This window comes from Oncorhynchus nerka, linkage group LG4, assembly GCF_034236695.1.
Source record: "Oncorhynchus nerka isolate Pitt River linkage group LG4, Oner_Uvic_2.0, whole genome shotgun sequence".
Taxonomy (NCBI): domain Eukaryota; kingdom Metazoa; phylum Chordata; class Actinopteri; order Salmoniformes; family Salmonidae; genus Oncorhynchus; species Oncorhynchus nerka.
In genome coordinates this window covers 44,945,663-44,967,559 of record NC_088399.1, presented here as the reverse complement: position 1 = coordinate 44,967,559, position 21,897 = coordinate 44,945,663, and the positions used below count along the sequence as shown (strand labels likewise).

Genomic DNA, 21,897 nt, shown 5'->3' with positions numbered 1-21,897 from the left:
TAATAATAATGCAGAGGATTTTCCCAAGGATACTGTTGACGCATATTCCACGGTAGTTATTGGGGTCAAATTTGTCTCCACTTTTGTGGATTGAGGTGATCAGTCCTTGGTTCCAAATATTGGGGAAGGTGCCAGAGCTAAGGATGATGTTAAAGAGTTTTAGTATAGCCAATTGGAATTTGTTGTCTGTATATTTGATCATGTCATTGAGGATACCATCAACACCACAGGCCTTTTTGGGTTGGAGGGTTTTTATTTTGTCCTGTAACTCATTCAATGTAATTGGAGAATCCATTGGGTTCTGGTATTCTCTCTCTCTCTCTCTCTCTCTCTCTCTCTCTCTCTCTCTCTCTCTCTCTCTCTCTCTCTCTCTCTCTCTCTCTCTCTCTCTCTTCCTGTCTCTATTTCGCTCTCTCTTTCTCTCTCTCTCTTTCTCTACTTGCACTTTCCCATCTCTTGTCGCTCTCTCTCTTCTCTTCTCATCCCTCTGTTCATCCCTCGCTCCTCTCCAGGTCATTATGACGAGGCCCTAGCCGTGGCAGAGCGGGGTCGGACCCGGGCGTTCGCCGACCTCCTGGTGGAGCGACAGCAGGGTCACCAACCCCTGACCTCTGACCCTTATACCCCGACCCCTGACCCTTACTCCCCGGTAACCGTAGAACACATCCTGAATACGGTCAACAGTCAAAAGTCACTGGTGCTGTACTTCTCTCTGGCCGCAGGGTACCTCTACAGCTGGCTACTGGCACCAGGCACAGGTAGGTACTTACACACAGAGAGACACACACACATATACACACACCTCTAAATCTCTCACCCTCTGTTGTGTGCAGGCATAGTGAAGTTCCATGAGGTGTACCTGGGTGAGGGAGGAGCCGAGCTGCAGGCTTCAGAGATCCAGGGGGGAGGAGTTAGTGGCTGCCAGACTCTGGAGCAGCACATCACTGCAGCTAGAGAGGCTCTGGGAGTTGACGACTACTACAGCAGGTATGTGTGTGTCTTTCCCTTGCGATGCTCTTTGCTTTATTCAAATATTGTGCAGTGCTTCACTGATAGACTGCAAGCGCTCTTTATCGCTTGGCTCGGTGCTCTGTCTTTCCCTCCCTCCCTCCCTCCCTCTGTAGAATGGATGGGCTTGTTCAGAGGTGACATGTATTGCACCCCTCCAAGTGATAATGGGAGTTCACAGCCTCTCTCGCTTTCTCACACACACACTGCACACACACACACACACTGCACACTGGCTACCCGTCAGTGAAGCGCCAAACAATCTTTAATAAAGTAGAGAGAGACTATCACACCTCGGAGGGTAATAAAGTTGAATACCACACGCAGCTCCCATCGGCGCCAGCACTGCAGGCTAATTTGTCATGGACCTCTGTGTTGTGTCAGCAAATGTTCCCCCTCACAAATTGTTCTCACTGACAACCACTGCAGTACTGCTGCCCTAGCCAACAGCACCTTACTGTGTGTGTGTGTGTGTGTGTGTGTGTGTGTGTGTGTGTGTGTGTGTGTGTGTGTGTGTGTGTGTGTGTGCATGTAACAGCGGTGAGACAGAGAGCGAAGCGGGTGATCTGTTGGAACAGCAGTTTGAGGAACGGCTGAGCTCAGCCAGTGACCCGACAGGCTACCTACGCATGGTTTCCAGGAACAACCTCTTCAACAGGTGGGTGGGTGTCTTCTGCAGGAAGACTCAAAACGTCGCCATATTTCAAATCAAGTCTGATGTTTCATATGGAGAGAGTGTCACGTCGCATGTTCCTATGCAATATCTACTTGTTGTAGACAGCACCCGTTGTTAAACAACAAGCCTCTTTTTGCATATTTCTACAGGGATAGTAGGAGTTCTTCCTGTCTGGTCAGTTCTACAGTGTCTCCAGTGAGCGAGACCCCCTCTCTACCCTGTAGACCCCCACCCAGCCCCCTCGGCAAACCCCCCCTACGAGCACTTCACCACCTGCTCATTGCACCTATGGAGGGGGTAAGAGTGTGTGTGTGTGTTTACCGTCACACACGCGTTACCATTTGACGTAGATCGAATTACATCTTCTATCTGTCTATACTCATTCCTTCATCCTCGCTCTCTCTCGCCCCCCCGCCGTCCCTCGCTAGGTGCTGATGCCCAGTAGTGGTGCAGTGGGCAGACATAGACAGCTGGTGTTGGTGTTAGAGGGAGAGCTGTACCTGGTTCCCTTCGCTCTGCTCAAAGGTAGCTCTTCTAATGAGTACCTGTATGAGAGGTTCAACCTTCTAGCTGTCCCATCTTTAGGGAGCCTGGGGCCTGTAGCTAAGGTGGGTGTATAGTACAGCGCACACTCAAATTTCCTCACGGGCACACACACTACACAAGACAACAGCACAACCTGCACAATTCAATATACTGATAACCATGCTGTCATAATAATAATTGTTTTATTGATTGTGTCATTGACCGATCAATCATTTAAATCTGCGTCACCTCCCCACCTCCAGTCCTACCCTCGTCGCGGGGCTCCCTTCCTCTACAACGGTGGGGGTTCCATGACTGCAGTAGTAGGGGCTCCACGCCTGCCCTCCAGGGTGATGGAGCGTTGGCTGTGGGGTCCGCTGCCCTCAGCCCACGATGAGGCCCTCCGCCTGGGGGAACTGCTGGGCTGCCAGCCCCTCACTGGAACACAGGCCACCAAGGTACTGAAAATAAAGCATGTGTGTTCTACTCCTGTGGTTTATTGAGACGCACAAACAGGCAACATTCTCCTCACTTCTCTTTTCTCTTCTCTAGGACCGTGTGATAGCAGCCATGGGCCAGGCAGAGTGTGTTCACTTTGCTACTCATGTCTCCTGGAAGCTGGCGGCCCTGGTTCTCTCCCCCAGCCAGGATCCAGGGATGGACTCTGGAACACGGCCCAAGGAGAGTGCACCGTGTGGGGGATCGCTTTCAAGCGAGACTGGGGATGTGGGAGCAAGGACTGAGCAACAGGAGGATGGGAGCGAGGACGGAGGAAGTGTGTGTGATGCAGAGAGTGTCTGTGACAGTCCACCACTTCAGGAGTTTCTGCTCACTGCGGCAGACATACTGGACCTGAGACTGCCTATCAAACTGGTGGTGCTGGGGTGAGCCACACACACACACACACACACCTAATTATCAACCAAGCAGTTTTTATATATTTTTATGCCGTACGTCTACGTTTATAAACTTGTTATCTCTCTTCTCCCCACTCAGGTCGTACCAGGAGTGTGTTAGCAGGGTGACAGCTGATGGGGTGGTGGGTCTGACCCGTGCCTTCCTTGCAGCGGGGGTGCAGTGTGTGTGTGTGTCACTGTGGCCCGTTCCCATGGCAGCCTCCAAGGTGTTCACACACACCTTCTACACGGCGCTGCTGAATGGGACCAAGGCCAGTGCAGCTCTCACTGAGGCCATGAAGATTCTACAGAGCAGCACACACTTCTCACACCCTTCTAACTGGGCGGGTTAGTACACACGCACACACACACACACACACACACACACTTCACACGTTATTCACTCCACTTCCTGTTTTCTCACAGGCTTCATGCTGATTGGCTGTGATGTGAAGCTGAACAGCCCCTCGTCTCTGATTGGACAGGCTCTGGCAGAGATCCTCCAATACCCTGAGAGGGCTAGAGACTCCCTGAGAGTACTTTTGCACCTGGTAATGAACATGCACAAAGTTTGCCGTCTCACCTATGTCCATTCACGAGACTTTAAAGAACCTTGCCTAATAATGTGATTTTACCCTCCATCCCTCAGGTTGAGAAGTCTCTCCAGCGTATACAGAGTGGTCAGAGTAATGCTATGTACACCTTGCAGCAGAGTGTGGAGAACAAGGTGTGTATGTGTGTGTGTTTGCATACGTGCGTGTGTGTGTGTGCTCTTTACTTCAGTGTAAGGTCTTTGGTGTTTCTCATTACTTAGTTAATCTGTGTTATCGTAATGAATATATCTGTTTTCTATGAATCCACCAGGTTGGTGGCGTACCGGGATGGCAGGCCCTGCTGTCAGCCGTGGGGTTCCGGTTAGATTGTCCCGGTACCGGCAGTGGTCTCCCCGCTGCTGTCTTCTTCCCTACGGCCGACCCTGGAGACCGGCTGCAGCTCTGCAGCACCACTCTGCAGTCACTACTAGGTAACCTATCAATGAATTAGTCAATCGTTCAACCAAATAATAAACCAATCCGACTGCCAGCACAGCACTATAATCCAGTCCCTACATGGAAAGCTATCAATCAATCCTCTCTGTCATCCAGGTCTGCCTCATTCAGCATTCCAGGCCCTCTCTAAACTGGTCATTGCTGCTGAGACTGGAGAACAGCTAATCAACAAGGTAGGCCTCAATGCACACAGACACACTGATTAATTGACATGCTGTACGCTCGATTTCAGAAGATCACACACAAAGATTGTTTGATGATCATCCCTGATGTTTTCCTGAACTTTCCAATACCTTTCTGGTGCATTTCAATCACCCCAAAACATAAAAACGTGTCATTACCTGATTTGACATATCTTTGTGCTATTACTAAGATAAAGCCAGATTAAAAAGATTCATCAAACTATTTTTACACGTGAGTTTCTGATAACACCAATTGTCCTAAAATCTAGAATCAAATAGCTTGATAATCCATGTTAATAGTATTTTAAATAGCATGTATATGAATCAACTTGATATCATGTATGAATACATTTGACTTTGGGACCCGCCCAACCCCCGTTCTCCCCCCATGGCGCTATGGCGATCGGCAGTTTGCCCAGTTTGGTTGTTTCACAAAAGTGCTCCCCCAGAAATATGATTTGAATATGCATGTGATGGGCCTGGTAATGTTTGCATGGGGTCAATATCAATATCATCATAACCTCTTGGATTTTTAGGGCTTATAAATAGTGGTAGTCCCTGCGTGGTCTTCATTTATAAGATTTGTTACTTTCTAATGGTCTGCTCCTAACAATTTAAGTCCTCTATCTCTTTCGCTCTTCCTCTTACCCACCACTTGAAGGCTGTTAAAAATATGGTGGGAATGGTAAGTTGTGTGTTGTATCTTTCTGGCATGAGAAACTCATACTGAGGCAAAAAAGTAGGACAAGGCAGAAGTAACCTAAACTACGATAACCTAATAAACTACCTCTCCCTGTCTCCAGCTCCACCAGGTATTGGTTCAGCAACAGACATGTGACAAGGAGCAGGAGTTCTCATTGGCTCCCATCCAGGTATCCATTAGTGTCCAGCTGTGGAGACTTCCTGGTTGTCATGAGTTCCTGGCTGCGCTGGGTGAGTCATCACCGCACTGAGCGGTAGATATACTTGTATTGTAGCAGTGGCGGCCAATCTCATCTTTTGAGAGCCACTGTGGGTGTGTCAAGTTTGAACCCAGGTCTCCTGCATGGCACAAGACTGTGTTAGCCCATTGAGCTAAAGTGTTAGCTGTGTGTGTCATTCTTTTCCCTTCTCTGTTTCCCTCCAGGTTTTGACCTGTGTGAGGCAGGACAGGAGGAGGTGCTATTGAAGACTGGTAAACAGGCTTGCAGACGGACAATGCACTTTGCTCTGCAGTCTCTACTGGCACTGTTTGGTAAGAGTCTCCAAGTCCTCTCTCTACATTGTTACAGTATCTAGGCATCTGGACTTCCTATAGTTACAGTGTGCTTCACCATTTCATCTTACCCCTGTCTCACCTCCATCTTCTCTTCTCGCCCTTGCAGACTCCACAGAGCTCCCCAGACGCCTCAGCCTGGACAGCTCTTCATCTCTAGAGTCTCTCTCCTCCTCCCAGTGTGCCTCCGTCCCCCTTAACCTCCCCCAGCCTCCCTTCTCGCCCCCGCTTGGTGGCCCAGACAGTCTCTCATGCGACGCCATCTCCCTCTACAGCCTCAGCTCCCTCGCCTCCTCTCTCAGCTTCCTGTCCCGCCCTGAACCCGCAGGAAGTGATGGCATCAGCCAGCGTTCGCGGCAGCAGGAACTGGAGCGGCACCGCGGAGGAGTCTCTCACCGACACACAGGAGATGTGTCGAGAAACAGATTAACGAATCACAGAGGAGTAGGCAGAGGGACAGAGGGGGAGGATAAGTATGAAGGATTCTCTATCATCAGCAGTGAGCCTCTGGGAGGAGGGGGGAGGGAGTGTGACACCTTACCCTTCCCTGGGGGACACAGACACATTAGAGGAGCAGGGAGGGGAGGGGCGGCAGGGAGGGGGTACCCCGTCTCGATCTCCTCCAAGGGGAGTGTCAGCACTCCCACCTCACCGCTCAAAGTCCTCCCCCCGCCCCTGGCCATACCCCCCAGCCCTAACACACACGTTAAGTCCCAGGGGTAAGCTGTTGCTTTTTTTTCTTACTAGGCTAAAAAAGACACTTGTTTGCTTTAACTGTTCGCAACTTCACCAACTTGTCACATCAAGTTAAACATCTTTCTCCCTCCTCTCCTCCCCAGATCTCAGAGCTTGTCTGAAGGTCAGGTGGTCAGTACAGAGGCAGTCCTCTCGGAGTCTGACCAGTCCAGTACAGAGACAGACAGCACCGTCAAGTCCCAGGAAGACAAGCCACCCTTCACCCCTCTGGACCCCCAGGAGCTGGCCACCAGGATCCTGGAAGAGACCCAGAGCCACATGCAGGCTTTGGAGAGCCTCCAGAGGGGGAGGACAGGAAGGGCAGGCAATGGGGGAGGGGAGAAGGGGCTAAGAGGACAAGAATGTACACCCTCCTCCACCTTAGCCCCCCTGACCCCCACTGGAGGTGGTTTGGGCTTCCGTTCGTCTGAATCCAGTGCTTTCAGCAGACCCAGTAGTAGAGCCAGCCTACAGGCCCGGGCTTCACCTCTCTCCCTCTCCAGCCCTCTCTCACCCATCTCCACCCCTCTCCTCTCCACCAGGCCCAAACCCCCCTCTCGTTGCTCGTCCTTACAGAAGATCAGCTCCGGCTACAACAGCCCGGCCCTATCCTCCCTCTCTTCCTCCCTCTCTTTCTCTCACCCCCACCCCTCACCCTCCAGAACCCCAGACCCCCACATCCATGCGCAGCTCAGACTTAAATACCCCAGCTCCCCTTACACCCCGCACATCTCACACTCCCCCAATAGCATCTCCATCTCCCCCAGCTCAGGCCACCCTTCTCCAGCCGGCAGCCTCCTGTCCCTGGCCGCCTCCCCAGCCCTCTCCCTGGCCCCCTCCCCAGCCCTCTCCCTGGCCCCCTCCCCTGCCCTCTCCTACTCCTCTACAGGCTCTACCGCATCCCGCTCCAGCCTGGCTGAAACCTCTGCCCTGCACCGGTTGAAACAGGCAGGCCTGGTGGACGAGAGGGTCCAGGCCATCCACAACCTGAAAACCTTCTGGTCCAATGCCACCCAGAGGCAGGAGGTTCCCGGCCCAGGCAGAGTCTTCCGAGATGGGGGGAAGAAGATGAGCACGGTCCAGAAAGATGTCCTGGGGCTTCTCCACCTCTCTCCAAGACATGGGTCCAACAACAAGAACCAGGACGCTGAGGGGCCCCAGAGCCCCATCAACCCGCTTAACGGACATCGAATGCTGGGTTCAAAACCACCAGTGGCGCCTCCTCCTCAGACTGCTACTGACTCCTCCAGGGGAGGTAGTCCTGGAGCACCCCCACACCCTGTCAGACTGCCCTCTGGGAATGGCTTCAAGTTCCCCTCGCCTGGGAAGTTCTTCCCCTCCTCTAAATGCTGAGAGGGGATAGAGCAGGGCTCATCAACCCTGTTCCTGGAGAGCTACCCTCCTGTAGGCTTTTAATGCAACCCCAGTTGTAACTTACCCAAGTCAGCTCATCAACCAGCTAATTATTAGAATCGGGTACGCTAGATTAGGGTTGGAGCGACAACCAACAGGACAGTAGCTCTCCAGGAACAGGGTTGGAGAGCCGTGGGTTAGAGACTCTTCATTGTTAGATATCTGCTCCTGACTCTAAGGCTCTTCTGGTGGGTTTTACTAGCTGGGCTGCGAGCTATGAAAGGGACTGAACATTACGTTAGCAAGAAGGTCCACTGGGGACCACCAAAACTGAAGTTCCGATTTGCACTTTGCGGTGACTGACTGCCCCCTAGTGGGGAGGACAGATCAGTGCTAGATCATAGAGGAGAAGTGTGCATGCAGTCACTGAAGGACAGAGGGTCAGATTGGTCTGTAATAATAACCCTGGGTTATGGTGCCTATGGTTCCTCACTGACAACAGAGCATGTAGTCCTCATGTCTCCTTCTACACTGTAAAGACACCTTATACAGGCAGACTTTGTCTCAGGCTCGGAGACTGTTACGATGACTGAAAATACAAAAATTGTGTTTTTACTTTCTATCTAAAACAATAAAATGTATGATTTATTTGAATATAATTATTGTTAACTGTTATTATAAAGGATTGTAACGGTTATATGGTTATTTTATTTTGTTAATTAAATCCAGTGTTTTGTCATCAGTATTAAATGTATTATATATTAAAAAGCAAACAGTACACAAATAAAAAACATATCATATTTTTATTAAATTGCTGAAAAGACATGTGAGAAGACCTATGTAAATGAAGTGTCAGTCTGAAAGCACGAACTCTCTTACTATTGAAACATGTATTGCCTTTTTAAAACACTTTTTGCAGATGCATCTGTTTTTTCTCAGTAAATTCTTTTCAAAAAAACAGGTTTTGCTCTCTTGTCTCATTTGAATGGTTGTTAACAGGGATATTACTGCCGGCCTGGACTTTGCTCCTGCCTTCGTCAACAAAACTGAACCCTCAACCATGATATTTATAGTGTGATCAACTTTATACACTATAAAATAAGAATTTGATCAAGCTTGCCATAGCGGTAAGAGATGGAATTAGGTGTGCCTGTGATGATGCTTGTTGAAAGTGAGGACTTGGCAGGTGACATCCTGGTTCTTTAGAGCAAAACCCATATACAGGTTTTGGTTATGGAAATGTAATGATTGTAATTACCAATAATATTGAGATAAGTGACATTGGTTTAGAAACGTACTGTCTACCTGTACTGCTATTTGGGATAGTTCTTGCCTAGAGAAACCTCTGGAAACCTTGATATTTTTATGATTCGAACCAGAGATATATATATAGATATAACACATAAGACATATTATTGATCACAAATACCAAAATGTATTAATCGTCCCTTCTCCATCTGTCTGTGCTATCCTGGATACTTGGGACGTCCATACCCCCCATTGCAGTTGATATTTAAAATAAATGGTAAGGGCAGCGTTTTCCAAACTCGGTGCACGTTTAGTTTTTTCCCCCTAACAATATACAGATGCTTCCAATGATCAAAGTTTGCAACTGTGTAGTGGTTGGGCAAAAAAACAAAACGTGCAATCCTTAGTGTCACGAGGACCGAGTTCGGCGTAGGAAGTCTCAAGGAATAATAAAAAATAAAAAAAAGTCGCAAGGAATATAGATAGCGCTGACTCGTCTTCATCCCGGTTCACAAGGTATGCAAGTTCTGACCAATCGGCGACTCCCGTGGGCGGAAACAATTCGTTGTTGATAATTGCTGGTGACGTAGAGAACCTTGCGCAGCCGCAGCCCGGGAGGAGAAGATGGTGCTTATCAAGGAATAGTGAGTTGAAGTATTTCACATATAATTATGTTCGGCAATTTATTGAGTCAACGTGAATGTAATTTGAAATAAGTCTTTGCGTATTTGTGGCAGCTGGGAGGATATTGTGAGTGTTTGGGTGGATCAGGATGTGTCTTCACGATACCGGTGTCTAGGCCTAGACAACAGCGATAGCGAGCTAACGTTACCTTTGAATGAATCTGAATGGATGAAACGAAGTAACTAACGGGGTAGCTATGTGTCTACACCTGTAAAGTTAGCATATAGGTTAGCTGGTTAACACGGTGCCATAAGCTTCGGTCTCGCGAGTGACAGATTATCAAGGTGCCATCTCACGGGGCTCTGTTAAACAAGACGAGGTACTCAAGACTCCGTCAGTGAGACGTTTCTACGAAATGCAAAATACCATACAACTCAAATGACAGTTAGTGTGCGAGTCGGCACACACTACTATGCTAGTTATTTTGCTAGTTTACTTTTCCAAGTAAATCGTTCACTAGCTAGCATGCAAGCTAACCATCAGCTTGGGTGGCTAAATGACACTTAAGCTAATTACAATTACCTAGCCAGCAACTACCTAGCCCGTTATTTTTAGACCGTGTTGTCAAAGACAGTATCTGTGGTGTTGTGTTCAGTCTATCCGTCTACTCTTTCCTGGCGTAACATGCAACCGGTCGACAGTGTAGAGGCTTTTACCTCAGTCTGACTTTACTTGCAGGGTGCACGTTTCCCTGATGGTTTTGTTAAGCGCTAAATGTTTGCTTGTCTCTTCAGCTGCAGCGGTTTTCATGGCAACCATACATAGCTCGCTACCGGCCTTCAGTTCACTCACACTTGTGTTTGGCTGCATCATTAAGCATTGTAATCAAATGCCAATAAAATATCCTCCCCCGTTGTCTTGCTTGATATAGTGTGAGTCACATCACCGCCAAGCAAGCGCAGTAATGCACTGACAGTATTGCTCAATGCTGTAGATGGCCAAGTCATTCCTGACATGCTGGCCAAGTGACTGTCCTAGTGTTTCATCCAGATTTGGTTTAGGGCTGTCTAGATTTAAATGGATTAATTCCCCAACAGACCCGGGCTCAAGTTGTGTGTGTGTGTGAAGTCGTTTTGCTCAGGGTGTCATGACATATCCCCTATCGGTTGTCAAGAAAACTAAAGCGGTGCCTATTCCCTTTTAAGGTCTATGGGTGGTGACTGAACAGTCAGCTCACCAGATATTCCTCAGGTGATCCAGGAATTAAACTACTTGGGACATGACTGAAAGATCAATAAATCTGTTTGCCTTTTCCAAAGGTCTTCCCACGGACAGCTCTGCTTTCCTGTATCATGTTGTATGATGTCTGTGGGAAGTCAGTTACCATAGCTAGGGCTTGTAATTGCTCTACTATGTAGAACCCGTATGGTGTATTTGCAGACCATGTGGTGGACACAGCTGGTTTTGTGTACAGCACACTATCAGAGTAAACTAAACATGTCTCCTCTTATCCTGGAGTGCACATGTGCTGAATCGACTAACTTCAAATAACCTTCTGAACTGAGGACATCATTGTGATTTTTGCAGCCACTCCTTGGATTTTGTTTTGGAAAGATTAAGATTAAGATTTTACTTATTTCCATATGATTTCAATCACTTTCTGACTGCAACTCTTTTGATTTGAACTAAACCTTCCATATGCATTTGCCTATGGTAGAAGTGGTCAGAAAAAAGGGACTTTTTGGACATGAATGCCAAAAGATTCAGGAGATGGAGGTTCTCAAAGTTGACCCATTTTGCATATCCCACCCTACCATGAGACATCCATGTCTTTGTCACTGAAAAAGATAAACGGTTGAATTTGATATCATTTGAAAGCTTACGGAGGTGTCAAACTATTTTATATATAACATAGTATATATGTTCATATACACTTTCTGTTTGTCGGGGCTCTACAAGGTGTCGAGAAAGCGTTCCACAGGCATGCTGGGCCATGTTGACTCTAATTTTTTATTTTTCCTTTATTTAACTAGGCAAGTCAGTTAAGAACACATTCTTATGTTCAATGACGGCCTAGGAACAGTGGGTTAACTGCCTGTTCAGGAGCAGAACGACAGATTTGTACCATGTCAGCTCGGGGATTAGAGCTCCAACGCTCTAACCACTAGGCTACCCTGCCGCCCCAATGCTTCCCACAGTTGTGTTAAGTTTGCTTTATGTCCTTTGGTGGACCATTCCTGATACATACGGGAAACTGTTGCGCATGAAAAACCCAGCAGCTTTGCAGTTCTTGACACAAACGGTGCTCCTGCCACCTTTACTTCCATACCCCTTTCAAAGGCACTTAAATAATTTTCTTTTGCCCATTCACCTTCTGAATGCCACACATACACAATCCATGTGCATCATAAATAAGAGATCATAGCTTTCAGCTTGTCATGGAAAGAGCAGGTGTTCCTAATGTTTTGTACACTGTGTATGATGTAAAATAGGGTCTAAGCTACATCTTCAGAGGTGTCTGTTGTGCCCACCATTGGTTGAGACACAGCAGGCTCTTGAATACAGGGTGGGTGTCATGTTTTGGCTGATAAATTGAACTAAAATGTGAATACAATTGAAATGTCAACTTTCAAATGGTACTACAAAGATGGTTGAAGGCCCACACATCAGAGAATGTTGACTTGAGTGGTTGAGAATATCCATTGTTTTAAACGAATTGACTAATTAATTTAATTAATCTGCCAAAGAAACTTATTTAAATAGATCATAGACATCCCCATTCAAGTTGACATTTGACTGGAGAAAAAATTTGCCAAATTGTTTTCTATATTCGTGTTTATACTTTCCAATATTCATAAAATACTACCCATATTACAGAGAAAGTGGTAAAGCTTCATGACTCCGATTTTAGATTTGTAGCATCTACAGATAAAGGAGGCCTGAGTAAGGCCAAAATGTCATTTAATATGTCAAATATACAGTATGTTAACAATCCTTTCTCCAAAGGACTATTCTATGGATTACATTTAGTTAAAAGTCCGGGTCTTTATTGGTCTAGGTTTCGTGAGAAATTACTCCTACATATACTGAACAAAAATATAAACGCAACCATTTCCAAGATTTGACTGAGTTACAGTTCATATAAGGAAATCTGTCAAATGAAATACATTCATTAGACCCTAACCTATGGATTTCACATGACTGGGAATACAGATATGCATCTCTTGGTCAAAGATGCCTTTATAAAAATTTTAAAAAGGGTAGGGGTGTGGATCAGAAAACCAGTCAGTATCTGGTGTGACCACCATTTGCCTCACGCAACGTGACACATCTCCTTCTCATAGAATTGATCAGGCTATTGATTGTGGAATGTTGTCCCACTCCTCTTCAATGGCTGTGTAAAGTTGGTGGGAATTGGAACACTTTGTCGATCCAGAGCATCCCAAACTTGCTCAATGGATGACATGTCTGGTGAGTATGCAGGCCAGAACTGGGACATTTTCAGCTTCCAGGAATTGTGTACAGATCCTTGCGAGATGGGGCCGTGCATTATCATGCTGAAACATGAGTTGATGAATGGCACGAAAGGTGGCTCAAGATCTCATTACGGTATCTCTGTGCATTCAAATTGCCATCAATACAATTGAATTGTGTTCGTTGTCTGTAGCTTATGCCTGGCCGTGCCATAACCCCACTGCCACCACGGGGCACTGTGTTCACAACGTTGATATCAGCAAACTGCTCGCCCCCACAACGCCATACACGTAGGTGGTCTACGGTTGTGAGGATGGTTGGACGTACTGCCAAATTCTCTCAAACGATGTTGGAGGCGGCATTTGGTAGAGAAATGAACATGAAATTCTCTGCCAACAGCTCTGGTGGACATTCACTGTGTAGGGCAGATGCATCTCTTCATATTCCCAGAACAAGCTGAATGAGTACCCAAATGAAATCTTCAAATCAACTGTGTGGAAAATCGTCCGTTTTTAAAAATGTTAGTTCTTTCCTATTAGAAAATGTTCAGCTCAGTGGTCTGAATGATGAAGAACCGACAAGTCTCACAGTGTGTGGGGTTACTGGAGTTCACTCCTGGCTCTGGTTGAACTCTGCCAAGACAGGCTGAGGCATGGATATGGTTTGGTTTACTGCGAGGGCCCCTTTTTAGTCTCTTCGTGTGACACTATGTGTAACACACACACTACATGTTCAAGTTTTAAATGTATGTAAAGTATTTTGTCAGTGATGTCTCGTTCGTTGTGTGTCGGACCCCAGTAAGACTAGATGTCGTCGGCTAATGGGCGTGTCCTAATAAATCAAAACACTGGTAGAACATCTTTGTTTTCTTATGTTTATTTTTATTTATTTCTCTCTCTTACAGCCGTGTGATCCTACCGATCTCTGTGCAAGAGGTGAGTACCACCATGTCATAGCCCACACAAACACACGTGTGTCAAACAAACGTTTGATTTTGTAAGAATACTTATATAGAGTAAAAAATAATGACATTTTATTTCACACCTATTCCTACTTACGCTTAGCTTGTGCATGTGTTCGGTTTAAGTGTTTCGGCGTAAGATTCAGCCAATTACTTTTTTTTAACAGAGTGTGGGGGGGGGGGGGGGGGTCCGTTTGTCACATCCCAAGTAGCAGCAACTTATATCAGTGAATGTCTGTGGCATGCCTTTCTTTCCACTGCAGTCTGTTTTGTCACAACATTAATAGCATGATGAACACATTATGTTCTCCTGAAGCATGTGATGTAGTAGCAGCATATAAAGATTTTTAGTGCAGGTACACAGTGTGACAGCTGTAAAGTCACCACCCTGGAGGGGTCATATATCCTGACAGGGAAGGCCATTTCCCCCTTAGTCAGGTCCTACGGACTGAGGTCAATCACCTCCCTTCCATATAAAGATTAACTTCAGAGCAGGCTGCAGCTCTGAAGGCTTGTAATGTGTGGTTGTAGTTTCAACTACTGTACACTGAATGTACAACATGTTAGGAATGACTGCTCTTTCAAAGACAGACTGACCAGGTGAATCCAGGTGACATCTATGATCCCTTATTGATGTCACCTTTTTAAATCCACTTCAATCCACTTCAAGTGTAGATAAAGGGGAGGATTTTTAAGCCTTGAGACATAGATTGTGTGTCGATGAAAGGGAGGAGACAGGTTAAAGAAGGATATTTATGCCTTGACACTTCTGTTGTCTGTTACCCAAATACTTACACAATCCATGTCTCTATTTTTTTTTTTTTATGTGCCATTGAGGGTGAATGGGCAAGACAAATACTTCAGTGCCTTTGAACGGGGTATGGGTAGTAAGTGGCAGGCGCACCGGGTTACTCTGCTGCTGCTGGGTTTTTCATGCTCAACAGTTTCCTAAATGTTTCAAGAATGGCCCACCACCCAAAGGACATCCAGCCAACTTGACACAACTGTGGGAAGCATTGGAGTCAACATGGGCCAGCATCCCTGTGGAACGCGTTCGACACCTTGTAGAGTCCCATCCCCCTGAAGAATTGAGGCTGTTCTGAGGGCAAAAGGGGGTGCAACTCAATATTAGGAAGGTGTTCTTAATGTTTTGTGTATATTCATGATATGGAGTAGTTGGGCTTTATTGATCCCTAGGCAGAGTTGTACATGTTGGTATAAAAACCCTTCGTCAAGGTGTTTGCCTGGCTTCCCCATCACCTCTAGATGTACCCAGGGTATCAAGGGAAGCATTAGATTTCACACCTAGGTCTAAAGCCTTACTGGACAAACTGTAGCTGATAGTAGAGAAACGGTATCTCCGTGACTGACCCATCCGATGTGAGGAGGTGCTGCAGAAAGCCCCCCCCCCCATCTTCCTCCCTCCCTATCTCTCCCTTGGAATCAATTCAAAACGAGCCAAATACATTGCAGCCAACTAAGGCCCACTGTTCCAGTTTGTCTGAGAATCTCCTTTCCTCCTCTCTTGTCCCTAAATTGGAACTGTGTGTGTGTTCGGGCCGATGCAGGGGTACAATAGGTCCTTTGTTAGAGAACAATAGGACAGGGTTGCAGAATTGGGCCGGTGACTGTATTGGCCGTCTTTCTGTGGTACTATCGACGCAACGCAACGACACACACTCACAATCTTTTTCTACACACACACACACACACACAATGCAGAGCTTTGTGTTGTCCGGCTCCTAGTCCATGAAGTCACAACACCCTTTCTGATATGTATAGAGTTTGTGTGTGTGAAATGTCATTAGCTTAATGTGGATGGTCATAAACCATATAAACACGACGTCAAATAACATCCCCTTTCAACCACTAACAGTGACTCTGTCAGAGATTGGCCCAATTGATGTGTGTTAGTGACACTTTGATGTTCTGCGTATATGTGACACATTTCTGTGTTCTTCTCTCTGTTGTAGTACCAAGTCGGTCAGCTGTTCACTGTAGCAGAGGCCAGTAAGAATGAGACGGGGGGAGGAGAGGGCATCGAGGTGCTGATAAATGAACCCTACGAGGACGAGGGAGAGAAGGGACAGTACACGCACAAAGTCTACCATCTAAAGAGGTACACACACACACACACCAAATCTGCCACACAAGAGCTACACGCATACAGTATTAGGGTGGTGGTGGAGTGTACATGCATATTTTCCAAAGATTTCGTTTACACAGGCAGCCCAATTCTGATCTTTCGCCCAGTTACTGATAAAAGAGCTGATCTCAAAAGACCAATTAGTGGAAATGTATTGGACTACATGTGTAAACCCAGCCATATGATTGACTCCTGTCTCTCTTGGCAGTAAAGTCCCAGCCTGGTTGAGGTATATTGCACCAGAGGGAGCATTAGTCTTCCATGAAAAAGCCTGGAACGCCTACCCATTCTGTCGCACCGGTGAGTCCCACAACTCTTGTTTAAACACTCAATTGAGACCAATTCTGATTGGGACTGGCCAACATTGTCACATTTTAATAGTTTTTTGTTGCAAGTTAACCAATGTTTCCTTCTTTCTTCTATTGCTTGTGTTATCCATCTGCTGCAGTTATAACGGTGAGTAGTGAACTGACCACACACACACACACACACCGTCATCCCCAGACTCTTGCCATTGTCTGTGTGGGGTAGTGTTGTTGAGACACTCATTCCCGTTAGTGTGACTTCCGTAGCGTGGTGGTGTGTAGCCAGCTGCGCTGCTAATGCTAGCACGCCAAGGTTTAGTTGGGCAGAGTGCAGAAGTTCACTAACCAGACGTGTCGTTTCAGTCCGATCAGTTAATTAGCTTAGCTGTTGGGTTTAAATAGGCCTCCGGCCTCCATTCAAGGCTTTCTCAGCATTAGAGATTCCCATTGGTTCTCTATTTAAGGCATTCTGTAGCTTTCCATTGGCTAACGTTTTAAGGCTACTGTACAGAGGAGGTGTAGTAACTAATCAAACATTTGGAATGGTACACCCAATATGGCTGCCGCCCCGACCCACATCATCTAGAATTCCGTTAGGAGACTTGATTAAAACAAGGGCCGATTTTAGATGTTTCTATCCTTTCTTTGCTCACTTCACTCCTTCCAGAACGAGTATATGAAAGATGACTTCCTGATCAAGATTGAGACGTGGCACAAACCTGACATGGGAACGCTGGAAAACGTGCATGACTTGGATGGTCCTACGTGGAAGACAGTGGAGGTAGTCCCCATCGATATCGCAGACAAAGATGTGGTGGCCCATGGGGTGAGTGGACACACACACACCTGCTAAACACGTGTATGTGACCAATATTTCTGAATACTTCGAAACAATATTTGAATAAATAGATTGGTCCTATATTGCTCGTCAGACCTGACATGACTGTTGGTTCAAGCCGTGAGGTTTTAACCGCTCATCAGCCGTTTGAGATCAGTAACATGAAGATGGCTCTCTTCCCAGGGGGTAAAATAATCTGTCCCAGGCACTGACGGTTGTGTCAATGTATTTGTCTCCCCCATGTGGACGAGTTGTGTCACTGCATGTTGACTGGCTGTGTGCCAATCTAATCTTGAACACCCAGAACTAAAATCTTGCTTAATTGCTTCATGCTTGTTTAAGATCTGGGGGAGATGTGCTAGAAAATACACTAACAACGCTACCGAATTCAGCGGTCTAAGGCACTGCATCTCAGTGCAAGAGGCGTCACTACAGTCCCTGGTTCGAGTCCAGGCTGTATCACATCCGGCCGTGATTGGGAGTACCGTAATGCAGCGCACAATTGGCCCAGCGTCGTCCAGAGTAGGCCGTTTTTGTAAATACGAATTTGTTCTTAACTGGAAATCAGCGGTCCGGAATGAAATTCCTTTTTAGTCATCGCATCCCACAGTCTGTCGACAGATGTTACTACCATTTTTTTTAATGTAACGTGCATCTGTCCACGGGATTACTACCAGGCTAGTGTCATCCCTAGCCTGTATCTGCTGTTAGCCTGGCAGTCTCTTCCTGCCTGCCAGAAAATGTGCATGTGCAAGACGCTGTGTAGAAACTCTGATCAACACGTCACCTTACTGACACACTGCTGACGTGACTTGTTGTCGCTATAAGTCTGCGTAATCAGCCTTCCTCCCACCCAAAAGCCACAGTGCAGGATCCCCAAGCACTGTAGTTGAGAGGCGGTATTGGAGTGAGCTTCTCTGTCTGTGGTGGGCCTACCATGTCTGTCTTGTCAGTCTCTCCTGTACAGTACTGACTGAACACTCAGGACAGAGAGAGAGCATGTGCTACAGTAGTGGCTCCTGTACTCCTAATGACATAAGTGGATCAGTGGCAGGGCCACGGGTTAATCTGAGGGTCCATCTGGTGCAGGCACACACACACACACACACACACACATACAGGTCTGACCAATTTTTTTATTTTAATTTAAAAAAAAAAAAAAAAATTACATTTTTTAAAGTGGGGACTAGGGGAGAGCCTGTGGTCGTTTGTGGCATTCCTTCATCATAAGGGAATTGCGTTGATCTCCCAGTTCCTCAGATCATCGTACCATCCACACATCTCCTTTTACACAGTAGTATGTGAACCGCGAGAAGTCTGGTAGAGGCTTCATTCTAGATAATATTATCTTCATGTACATTAGTACTCCCTTTTCAATAGTTTCTCTGTGTGCGTGTTCACTCCTGCAGGATTATAATGGGCTGTAATGTGTATATGTTTTCAGTACGCATGTTCTGTAATGTACGTTCTCTCCTACAGGACTATAAACCAGAGGAGGACCCTGCTCTCTTCAAATCAACAAAGACTGGCAGAGGACCACTCTCACCTGAATGGAAGGTACAAGACTAGACTCCCTCCTGCCTTGTCTGTGTTAATTGGTCATGTTGACGTTTGACCTCGTTTAGAAGAGGGTTAAATCAACGTGCCACGCTTCTCTTGTTTGCGTTGCTGGACGCTACTGGCCCAAAATCAACATTGTAGAAAATGTCATTTGAAATGTTTCCCTCGTCACCCTTCCTGTGTTTCTCCTCTGACAGAACGATCTGATGAACAAGACAGACTGTCCTAAGATGTGTGCCTACAAACTGGTCACTGTCAAGTTCAAGTGGTGGGGCCTGCAGACCAAAGTAGAGAACTTCATCCAGAAGGTACAACGCTTTTATCTCTCTCTCTCTCTTAGCCTTTTCACATTACTTTTAGGGCTTCTAATGAGAAAAGACTGATGCCTAATATTGTCATCACTCATCTCTCCTACCTCCACCTCTCTCCTTCTTTTAGCAAGAGAAGCGTATTTTCACTAACTTCCATCGCCAGTTGTTCTGTTGGATCGACAACTGGGTGGAGCTGACCATGGCAGACATCCGACGAATGGAAGAGGAGACCAAGAAAGAGCTGGAAGAGGTAATACACAAACGCACAGTTGTTTCCTAGGTTTAAGAAAGTGCTCATATTTTCTTGTGGTGGGGAGACTTATTTGGTGTTTATGATGATGAAGAGGTAACTAACACCTGATTCCAGAGGCATGAAGGGATCAGGAACCACAATAAACAACAAATCACCTCTCTAGCACTGACTGTGACCCTCATTAGGCCTTAACCTTTGACCCTCCTATGGAGGTCTGATTGGTCCAGCTGACAGTTCTGCTCTGCTGCCTTTAGATGCGTGAGAAGGGCACCGTGCGAGGAACCTCGGCAACCTCGGAAGAGTAGCCCCCGCCCCTGTAGGTCAGAGGCTGAGTAAGTTCCCCAGCAGGGCACAGGAAATGACATCATCGTGGCGTTGTGGACTCATCCCATGCCTGTACTCGTCTTCATTGTATCTTTCTTTCACCCGCACTCGTTTTTGTTGCTCATCGCCTGTTTTTTGTGGGGGTTTTTTTCACTTTTTGCAGCTGCATGTTGCCAGTCTAATGAAACGTTGTGGGTCAGTCTGTCCTGTCTATGGTGGCTTTGGCTCTGTCTCCATGTGGCTGTCTCATTCTGTTTCTGCCTCTTTCCATCACGCCTGCCTTCTGTTCCGTCTGGCTCTCAGCAGTACTGCTGCACCACTTTCATCCTCCTTTTTCAAACCTTCATTTGTTTTTTTTTGTCCACTTTCTAACTAACATGGTGTGTTTTATGTGTGTGGTTCCAGGTGTTGGGGCTGCGCCACTACCCTGTTGCGATCTGCCATCTTTCTGCATGTCATGTTGCCTACATGGGGAATTATCTGTCATGTGGACAGAGAGGATAAGAGTTTTCACTGTGATGGAGATGGGTTGATGTGCTGTAAAGGGGAAATACTCTTTTTGTATTTCATGAAGTGAACATTGGCAGTGTAGCTAGTACATTATATGAACCAGGCAATAGTCATTTGATGGAATGACAAAAGTGGTTCACTCCTCCGTCTCATCACAGACAGACTCTTGTCCTTCAGGGGGTACTGTGGTGACACCCGCATTATTTTAATCTCTCTTGTTCTTTCTCCTTCCTCCTTGTCCCAGCTGCGTAGGTCAGGTCAGGTTCGAGGCATGACTGCGGCTCACGAGCAGTGAGGTTGACCAACAAAACCCTTCCATGAAGATGTTACCATGTCCACAGAGGAGAGGAAGTCTCTGCTCTACTTCCTGTCTCCCATGATTCATATGGGGGGGGTTGTCCTGATTGGTCAATGTTATTGTACTGACCCTCAATCACATGCCTCCTATTCACACAGAAAAACAAAAGCGGTTTTGCATTTAAAGAAAATTTTTAAACTCTTTGCACAGAAGGTAAAATGTAATTGTTAGTTGATTATAAGACGGGCTTCGTTTGTATCCAGAGACACAGAAAGCCTTTTAAACAGATAAGAATGTTATTTGTTGTTTTACAGTTCTCGGTATGTTATAATTTCCCCCAAAATTGGAATAAGATAATGTATTAACAGGCTTTGGACCAATTTAATTTGTCATGTATTTGTGTTCCCTGTTTTTATCATACTGTATCTGTCATTCTGCCATTGCTCTGGTTGGTTTCATCCGTGTTTCTTCCCCCTCCCGAGACTACGGTCCGTACAAGCCCTTGTCCCAGTTGTAGTGGTCTGCAGACTTGAAACGCGTCCCAAATGGCACCCTATTCCATATAGTGCACCACTTCTGGCCTGAGCGCTGGGTCTGAACAGGGTGCCATTTTGGGATGTAGATGAAGCATTTGAATCCCTGGTCACTGTCCTGTCTGTCTGACAGGTGGCTGGGGAGACAGTTGTTTTTTTGTTGATTTGTCCCAGGTCTGTGGCTCTCTCTCGTAGAACGTGATGTTTCTGCATGACTTGATTGTCCTTCGCTACCTTATATATAAGCCAGAGACACAAACACACACACTCGTGAGTGCATGTGTACAACTGCAACCCACAGTGACTGGCAGTGCATGTGCGTTCGGATGCCTCCGTACTCTGCCATTAGGGAGTGTGTCCAAACGAGAAAGGGTGAGGATCCTCTGTGGACACAACTATGGCTATGTGTGTGTGTGTGTGTGTTTAGGATGCTGCTTCTGAGTGGTTTTGGCACAGCTAGGCTTCTCGCTGCTACCTGATCCAGCCTGTTGTAAATTGGCCTTGCGCTGTGGCTGCACCCCTCCTGTAAACTAGGGCTTCAATACCAGGGCTGGGGGCCAGGTCTACTTCAACTCAGTCCTTTAAGGACTTCAACCAGAAATTCCAATTTAAACATGTCATTTCTTGGATTGGACTTTCAATGCATTTCCTGAATGGACTCCATTGAAATGGAATTGGCCTGGGCTACCCCAGGGCAACCTAGCTTCTATTTTACTATAACTGATGAAGAGTGTGTGTATACTGTAAAGGGTTTTGTATAGCCTCTTGGACAATTGTAGTTCTGTTTGTCATGCTGTTCTCCCTCCATTCACCACTGTCCCAGGCAGCAACCA

General features: G+C 46.5%; 2 protein-coding genes across 3 annotated transcripts in view; both read left to right on the top strand.

Annotated features, from left to right (window-relative positions):
- LOC115126301 (tetratricopeptide repeat protein 28-like) overlaps positions 1 to 8,652 on the top strand; it is a 92,402-nt gene extending 83,750 nt beyond the window's left edge. For both annotated transcript variants that reach the window (XM_029655921.2, XM_065017574.1), the window contains 16 exons: positions 513 to 758; positions 834 to 987; positions 1,547 to 1,666; positions 1,834 to 1,981; positions 2,113 to 2,292; positions 2,473 to 2,667; positions 2,762 to 3,093; positions 3,206 to 3,453; positions 3,532 to 3,656; positions 3,755 to 3,832; positions 3,970 to 4,129; positions 4,251 to 4,327; positions 5,140 to 5,269; positions 5,463 to 5,570; positions 5,701 to 6,310; positions 6,431 to 8,652. In XM_029655921.2, the coding sequence (XP_029511781.2) occupies positions 513 to 758; positions 834 to 987; positions 1,547 to 1,666; positions 1,834 to 1,981; positions 2,113 to 2,292; positions 2,473 to 2,667; positions 2,762 to 3,093; positions 3,206 to 3,453; positions 3,532 to 3,656; positions 3,755 to 3,832; positions 3,970 to 4,129; positions 4,251 to 4,327; positions 5,140 to 5,269; positions 5,463 to 5,570; positions 5,701 to 6,310; positions 6,431 to 7,679 (4,160 nt within the window). In that variant the 3' untranslated portion in view covers positions 7,680 to 8,652. The remainder of the gene's footprint in view (positions 1 to 512; positions 759 to 833; positions 988 to 1,546; positions 1,667 to 1,833; positions 1,982 to 2,112; positions 2,293 to 2,472; positions 2,668 to 2,761; positions 3,094 to 3,205; positions 3,454 to 3,531; positions 3,657 to 3,754; positions 3,833 to 3,969; positions 4,130 to 4,250; positions 4,328 to 5,139; positions 5,270 to 5,462; positions 5,571 to 5,700; positions 6,311 to 6,430) is intronic.
- Positions 8,653 to 9,493: 841 nt separating this feature from the next.
- On the top strand, positions 9,494 to 20,622 carry LOC115126284 (phosphatidylinositol transfer protein beta isoform-like). The gene is made up of 10 exons (XM_029655903.2): positions 9,494 to 9,571; positions 13,930 to 13,960; positions 15,960 to 16,105; positions 16,341 to 16,432; positions 16,581 to 16,588; positions 17,105 to 17,263; positions 18,755 to 18,832; positions 19,033 to 19,143; positions 19,274 to 19,396; positions 20,478 to 20,622. Exons 1-10 carry the CDS (start codon positions 9,552 to 9,554, stop codon positions 20,526 to 20,528), a joined length of 819 nt encoding a protein of 272 aa, XP_029511763.1. The 5' UTR covers positions 9,494 to 9,551; the 3' UTR covers positions 20,529 to 20,622.
- The last annotated feature ends 1,275 nt before the right edge of the window (positions 20,623 to 21,897 follow it).